This window comes from Engraulis encrasicolus, chromosome 2, assembly GCF_034702125.1.
Source record: "Engraulis encrasicolus isolate BLACKSEA-1 chromosome 2, IST_EnEncr_1.0, whole genome shotgun sequence".
Classification (NCBI taxonomy): domain Eukaryota; kingdom Metazoa; phylum Chordata; class Actinopteri; order Clupeiformes; family Engraulidae; genus Engraulis; species Engraulis encrasicolus.
Genome location: NC_085858.1, coordinates 50,889,741 through 50,897,823, shown reverse-complemented (window position 1 = coordinate 50,897,823; position 8,083 = coordinate 50,889,741). Strand labels below are relative to the sequence as shown.

Sequence of the window (8,083 nt, the reverse complement as noted above, 5' to 3'; positions counted from 1 at the left end):
GGCTTGGGCCTGTCCGTAATTGTTGACTTCTGCTTTGTTAAATCAAGCGAAATGGTTGCTGTCTGCACTGCTAATTATTGGTACTCGCTATAATCACACTCATCATGAAATGTACAACTTGGTTTGCTGGTTATTATCACAACAGACAGCTGTAATAACTTGGAATTCATCTAGGGCTAGGTCCTAGATTCTAGCACAGGGTTGGGGAACCTAGTCTCGAGAGGCGGTTTATGCGCCCCCCGTTACAATTTTAATTTTATGCAGCTTCACATGTAATATTTTGTGAAGGAATCTACAAAATTACATTTGCAATGCAATTAAGTTATATTCAGGGGTCTGTTTTAAAGGTGACTGCCCTCAATATAAGCCTAAAGTGCTGGGGGAAATCCTTGGAGAACTTTTGCAGCCCTTGGAGGAATTTGAAGTGGCCCCTCAAATGAAAAAATGTTCCCCACACCATGTTCTAGCACCATGATGCATTTGCCTTACATTTCACCACAGGAGGACACTGTTGAGAAATTTGGCCACTAGAACTATCCTCTCGAACTAGGGCCTCCAAAGAGAATGGACGCTGGGGGGCACTAGAGCATTTTCAGACAGGAATATTTTGTTGTCCTAATGATGTATTTCCGGTGAAGCGCCTTCTGATTATGACAGCTAACTTAGCTTTAGATAGTACAAAATCGCTTGCAAAGTTGGTTATTACTTTAAATACATTTCACCGGACTCAACAATTAATTACCAAGGTGTTCACATGTGTCCACAGGCCGATTGGCAAAGAGAGTAGCAAGACCAAGTAGCGTTAGGATGTCAAACTGTGTTGCGCTGCAAACTCATCTGGCGTCGGTCATGGAGACTTTAGTTCACGCTGCTATTGCTGAAATGTGCAAACTTGTGGAGGAAGGATCTGTCTTTTTATTGAATCTGGAACTCACAAAGGAACAGATGGCAAACGAGGAGCTAAAGTGTAAGATGCAAACGGAGAGTGAAGTGAAGATGGTGAGTCTTACTCCAGGTTTGTTGTAGACAGGCTACATTTCTGCTTTGTCGGAGGGGCATAGGTGATCTCGCAGTTCAAGGCCACTTGCTTGAAAGACAGATTTCTGTAAATAACACATTAACTATGTAACTGATGCAGGTTTGCCAACTTAATTGGTAGGCTACCTGGCTGTCACTCACGTGGAAAGTGATGCTGCGAGGCGCTCAGATATTGCGTATGAATGCGACTCCCGCAGCATCCCGATTGATTTGCGTCGTTGCCCAACAAGATGTCTGTCGCATCCATATTATTTGCCGATCGTTTGTGGGGGGACATTGAACAGCCGCCACAGAGCAAAATGGCAGGTCTAGCTCTCCATTCCAGTATAATGAAATATGCTTTACTCAAGACAGTAAATCAGCTTTGTGTCATTGTCATTGTCAAGTGTACTTTATTGTCAAAAATCTAGTAACAGGGTTAGCACAGAAGTTTGAAATTGAGATTGACCAGTATCCAATGTGCAGTACTAAAAACATTTAAATAAGACATTGACAATAATCTCACTCACACACTCACTCACTCATAGGCCACACACACACACACACACACACACGCGCACACATATGCACACATATGCACACACACACACACTCAAAACTAACCTTCTCATACATTAATTGATAGACGTGTACTGTGCAACACACACGTGCACACACACACACACACACACACACACACACACACACACACACACACACACACACACACACACACACACACACACACACACACACACACACACACACACACACACACACTTCCTGACTACAGTGCAGTAAACGTGTTTCTGTTTTGTTAGTTAGTTTCCCGTGCTGTCACTTGTCTGACCCTTATTCTGTTTGTTCAGACTCAGTTTGCCTCAATTATGGAAGTCTTGGGAAACGAGGCGCTTGGGAAGATCATCAAGTTGGTGAATGAAACAAAGTTTTTCCTGGATATGGAATGCAAGACTTTCCAAGGCAAAAATGCGAAACCTGGTTGCTTCCTCAACATTTTATCACTTGGTGGAATGGGTAAGAAGTTGACCCTTACTCCATGTACTCTATGCAATGTACATTAGATAAACAATGCATGTTCTGGTATTTGCATTTTATGTGTGATTATTTCCACAGAGGGTGGGCCAGTTTGCAACTGTCAGCTCTAAAGGTGCAGTTTGCCTTTCAATATGCTGTAGAACAGGGTTCCCCCCCTTTTCCAGCTTGGGGCCCACATGAAATTTCCACAAATGTCCTCCTCTCTCCCTCTAAATAATACAACTCAAATAAATAGTCAACAGCAGCAACACACACACAATTCGGCTCCCAGGCCAGGCCCACAGTTTGATTATCACTGCCGTAAAGAATGTTGGTGGCTATGTGAACTCCAGTTAGCTGGATGTTCACTTCTTTTAGTGCCATACTGTCTCAATTGTTTGTGAGAAGACTTTTTTTTTACTCCTTGGGGATGTGCTTCTGGGTTGGAACATGACTGTGGTCATGTCATTGCTAGCAAGGCCATAAGCTATCATTAGTTTTCAATGTTCTAGAGTAACCCCACCGCTGAATTAGCCTGGCTCTCGCGGACGGTGCGTGTGTGTAGCTCTGGAGCCCCCTGGAGGAGAGCTGTGGAGAGCTACACAAACGCACCGTCTGTGACAACCAGGCTTAGCCTCGCGAGCCATCCAACGTACTTCCGCCAAAGGTTTGGCTCCACCACTGTAGTCTGGCATTTGTTTGCTCTGAAGCGATTGTAGGAAGCAGGAAGTTAGCACTCAGTTATGGTTTGAAATTATTGGACACCTCTCACCCAATCGCTGGCAGTTACTCAACAACAACATAGCGCAGACCAATGGCTCTGGCGCAGATGTGTACGTCATTGTCACGAGCGTCCTCCCCCTTTCGTCCCCACGTGGGGGGTGTATTCGATTATTGGCTGTTTTCTGGGGGGGCGTTGCGATCAAAATTCTACTGCTCCAGGCACTCCACAGAGAAGCACGGCCAGACTACAGTGGTGGAGCCAAACCTTTGGCGGAAGTACGTAGGATGGCTCGCGAGGCTAAACCAGGCTACCGCTGAATCTACATGCTTTCAATTCCTTCCTCAGCGCCAGGCCAGTTACTGTGTGTTACAGGGTTACTGTTGTGTGATAATTATAGGTTATTTAATATCATTTCAGCACACCATTTGCCATGAATACATGCTGTATCTAGTTTAATATACAAGTGAATATGTCTTAGAACAGAGCTGTCAGTCTGAGTTGAACTAATCCTTTCTCTTATTGTATTGCATCCAACCAGAGGAGGAGCATTCATACGATGGCTGTGGAAGAAGTGCAGATTTGGCTCCTGATGATGTAAGCTCTTTCCTGTATTTCTGTCATTTTTTCAGGACTTGTTCTTTGTGAACAGACTGCTTTCATGTCAAATACTGTTAGTTTGTGATGAGGCGTCTTCTCGATGAAAAGTGCACTGTACAGTTTGTTTTTGTCTGCACACATTCTACTGCAAACTGAAGAACTCATTTGTTGACTATGAAGCCAGTTGCTCCGTGTATACAGAGCAACCCAGATAGTCGAATTTATCTAAATTAATCAATGAAGGAAAGACTATTGATTTATGAGATTTATGTAAAATGATAAGTCAATAGTACTGATGTGCATGTGGGTGTGAATGAGTTGGAGTGAGAAACTATAAATAGAGTTTGATTTGAAAGGATGATTAGTGACCTTGAGAAAACTGCATTCGCAGACCTGTGTGACAGACAGACAAATGACGTAGATGAATATTCTGGATGTTTGCTGATACTTGGTAAACGTAAACATGATCTTGGTTTTAGGTTCCAGATGAGAAGCCAGAAAGACCTGAATCTCCCTTGGTTATGGCCGTCACCATCCGGGACGACTTTGGCAAGATTGACCTGGGAAAGCTTGCAGCGAGTGAGCATTACATACTGTAGAATCACAACAACTTCTATACATGTTTTTGTTTAGGTTGATGCATACACAACATTCATTTATTGGGTCATTTCACGTGAAATCAGACACTTTGGGACCCGACCGACCCGGATTTCAAACATACTTGGTGTGCCTTTTTAGTAGCAAGGTAGCACCCCAGAACTGCATTGGTTTGAATCTGACACTAATATTAAGGGAGAAACAGACTAGGAAAGGTTCACATGTGAGGGTAGGACACTATACATTCAGCCTTGAATATATCAGTCAGTGTTAGTCACAAAAAGATGCCTGTGGTGTTATTTGAAAGCTCTTTTCTGGCTCTACATATTACACAATCAGCTTGGAATACAACAACTCTCAGAATATGAATTATGATAAATTGAAAAATTAAAAATTGAATATCTAAAAAAACTATATTTTAAAATGGCCAGTTCCTTGTCCAAACGTAGCCGGCAATGTCATTAGCAACACCTCAAATGCTGGTGTTCGGTACTTTATTCATTTCAGAGAGAATTTGACTCACAAATATGGCATCATACAGACCACTTACTAATAATATGGTAATACCATAGTAGCATCACATGACAAAACAAAAACAAAGCAAAAATGGTCAGTTTCCATGGTCCCAGGTTTCAGAAACTAAGGCAGATGTCCATTTATACACACCAAATGATGATATGTGAATGTTTGAACATTCCTTCTCTGTGTACCTGTGTCATCTTCCCTTTACCGTACTTTAAAGAGATAATCAATGGCTACACTCTCATTTTGTACTCTACCAGTGCATTTGAAGCAGCAGCTGTGTCTTTTGTAGATAATGTATAAGTACGTCCCGTTGCAGTTACAGGTTCCACTACCAGAAGCACATCCTGATGATCCATGACAAGTCTATCTGGTCTGAAGGGAAAAGTGAAGGATGGAGATGGTCCATGAGGATGCAGGAAGTTCAGTTTCACCTCTCCAGTGCTCGGCATACATTCCTCAACACATGCTAGCCACCAGTTGCCATCATATACAGCTACAACATACCCTTTGATGCTTGAAAATGTAACACATTCCTTTACTGAGCTCACTCTTTCAACTCTGCCTTCTCTGAATGCTGAAAATGGCCTAACTTCCACTGTGTCCATTGACAATGGGCAGAAGCTGTGTAGTTTCTGAGTACCTGGAATAGTTCTTGCAGATTCCAACCTTTTCAACAGGTTCTCAGCTTCATGATGGTACATCTCTGTTGTGGCAAACTGGCAATGGATGTTCTTGAGAGAGATGCACCATCATGAAGCTGAGAACCTGTTGAAGAGGTTTGAATCTGCAAGAACTATTCCAGGTACTCAAAAACTACACAGCTTCTGCCCATTGTCAATGGACATTAGGCCATTTTCCGCATTCAGAGAAGGAGTTGAAAGAATGAGCTCAGTAAAGGAATGTGTTACATTTTCAAGCATCAAAGGGTATGTTGTAGCTGTATATGATGGCAACTAGTGGCTAGCATGTGTTGAGGAATGTATGCTGAGCACTGGAGAGGTGAAACTGAACTTCCTGCATCCTCATGGACCATCTCCATCCTTCACTTTTCCCTTCAGACCAGATAGACTTGTCATGGATCATCAGGATGTGCTTCTGGTAGTGGAACCTAACTGGAACGGGAAGTACTTAGTGTCAGATTCAAACCAATGCAGTTCTGGGGTGCTACCTTGCTACTAAAAAGGCACACCAAGTATGATGGAAATCCGGATCGGTCGGGTCCCAAAGCGTCTGATTTCACGTGGAATGACCCTATTACAGCATAGGCTCAGTGTTTGCTCCTTTAGTGGTCCTTCTCTAGGCATTATTACTAGTTTATTAATCATCTTCACCTTATTTGGAATATCTCCCAATTTCAGCGTTCGACTGTGAACGTCATCTTGGACTGAACAAAAAAAAAACATCTTTCTTCTCTATCCGTTTCCACTTTTAATCACATAGCCCCATGCTTATCTGCACTGTCATTTTCTTTTTTGCAGTTGCTGTATTTGCAGTAACCTAAACAAACCGACTTTTTTTTTTTCTTTTCAGGCGTGCTGGATCCCAGTTCCAAAGAAGCCCTGTGTGCGGACGAGCAGAACGGCGGCGACGGGAATGCCGAGAACCTGGAGGGCTTCACGGGCATCGTCAGCAGCTCGGGCAAGAAGATCCTCATCTGCACGGAGTGCGGCAAGAGCTTCCCCACCGTCGGCAAGCTGCGCTCCCACCAGCGCGTCCACACCGGCGACAAGCCCTTTGGCTGCGAGCTGTGCGGCAAAGCCTTCGCCCACAAGCAGAGCCTCAGCGTGCACCAGAACGCGCACAGCGGCCACAAGCCCTTCGCGTGCGACGTGTGCGGCAAGTCCTTCAGCAAGGCCTCCCACTTGAAGACCCACCAGATCGTCCACACGGGCGAGAAGCCCTTCTCGTGCGAGGAGTGCGGGAAGAAGTTCAACCTGGCGCAGAACCTGGCGCGCCACCAGCTGGTGCACACGGGCGAGAAGGTCTTCAGCTGCCCCGTCTGCCAGAAGCGCTTCACGCGCGCCGTCACCCTCAAGAGCCACCAGCTGATCCACACGGGCCAGAAGCCCTTCAAGTGCGACTCGTGTGGCAAGACTTTCAGGCACGCCGTCAACCTGAAGATCCACAAGCGCATCCACATGGACGTGCGGCCTTACTCGTGCGAGCTGTGCGGCAAGACTTTCCGGCAGTCGGTGAACCTCAAGATCCATCAGCGCATTCACACGGGGGAAAAACCGTTCACGTGTAAGGAGTGTGGGAAGAGCTTTAGCCAGCAGAGCAGCCTGGTCTCCCACAAACGCACACACTCTGGAGAGAGGCCCTTTGGCTGCAACTTCTGCGACAAGCGCTTCAACAACACGAACAGTTTGAAGTTGCACGAGCGCACGCACACTGGCGAGAAACCGTACACTTGCGAGGCCTGCGGCAAGACGTTCAGCCAGGGCAGCCACCTGCGCACGCACAAGCGGCACGTGCACGCCGGCGGCAAGCAGTTCATCTGCGACAAGTGTGGGAAGAGGTACTCGGACCCGCGCAACTTGAAGTTGCACAAGTGCGTGTACGCTTGATCCGGACTGTGTTTTGCTGAGTGATGACACTGTCCATATTCACATATTTCATTTAGTCTGTACTCTGTATAGAAATTTCCCTTTTTAAGTGGATCTGCTTTTGCTGCAGGGCTGGGGCATGGATTTCAATTAGACTAATGTCTGATGTTGTTGACCCATGACATAACCAAAGCCTTTTCCCCTTTACTGCTTAGCTCTTCTGTTTGTCTGCACCTCCCTTTACCTTATAAATGCTGTCGTCTGGTGTGCACAAGAATTCTTTTGGAGTTGGTTACACTGAGAACAGCGTAAATAAATATTGGTGCCGTCTAGAAGGCAGGGATGCACACGATTCAGAATCATGCATTAGCAAACACCGGGAATACCAGGCTTTTTTTATGCAATACAGAAAAACTGTTACCGTAGACCAATGAAAAAAGGTATTCTTAAAACCACATATATGAAATGGGATGCATGGCATATGTCTTGCTAGTTCACAATCCCTTCTGCTCCTGCCTCAAGAGATGTAAATGACTACTGGTTCATGGAATTCTGGTTAGGCCCTTGTATGTAACTGGAGTTTCAGGTGTAGGAAAGCTTATTTATGTCCTACAAATGTTGGATTTCTTTTGGAAGCTTTTATTTTAAAAGCATTTTGGAAGTTTGAATATCATTGCTGTGCAGTAGAGATTTACCTGTAAATGAATTTCAGTGTGAGGTTGCCATTGTCAGGTGACTAACACCATTCTGTAAAAGATTAGAGATCATGCTTAAATTTTTGGATGACATTAGCTGAATGATGAATGATAACTGTTTTTTTCTTTTCTTTTCAGGGAATGTCTTGATTTTTCTGTCATACTATGATTAGTTGAGACTAATATGGGTTTTTCATTTTCTTTTTATTTCAATTGCAAATCAACGAGCCATGGGAAATTGGAATTTCAGATGAATTGTGTGGCAAAATAAATTGAGTATTGTATTATACAATTGACATTCTAATTATTTGGTGTGTCGTCATCACAAATTAGACAGGAGTTCTATG

The 8,083-nt window shown here is 44.4% G+C and overlaps 1 protein-coding gene across 1 annotated transcript; it reads left to right on the top strand.

The window, feature by feature from the left end:
- The first annotated feature begins 640 nt into the window (after positions 1–640).
- On the top strand, positions 641–8,056 carry si:ch211-207i20.2 (uncharacterized protein LOC568537 homolog). The gene is made up of 5 exons (XM_063216530.1): positions 641–999; positions 1,887–2,052; positions 3,315–3,370; positions 3,853–3,952; positions 6,026–8,056. Exons 1-5 carry the CDS (start codon positions 808–810, stop codon positions 7,060–7,062), a joined length of 1,551 nt encoding a protein of 516 aa, XP_063072600.1. The 5' UTR covers positions 641–807; the 3' UTR covers positions 7,063–8,056.
- The last annotated feature ends 27 nt before the right edge of the window (positions 8,057–8,083 follow it).

Coding starts and splice junctions, on each gene's coding strand:
- si:ch211-207i20.2 (XM_063216530.1), top strand. CDS start 808: ATGTCAAACTGTGTTGCGCTGCAAACTCATCTGGCGTCGGTCATGGAG. Junction 3,371..3,852: donor CAGATTTGGCTCCTGATGAT/GTAAGCTCTTTC, acceptor TCTTGGTTTTAG/GTTCCAGATGAGAAGCCAGA. Junction 3,953..6,025: donor CCTGGGAAAGCTTGCAGCGA/GTGAGCATTACA, acceptor TTTTCTTTTCAG/GCGTGCTGGATCCCAGTTCC.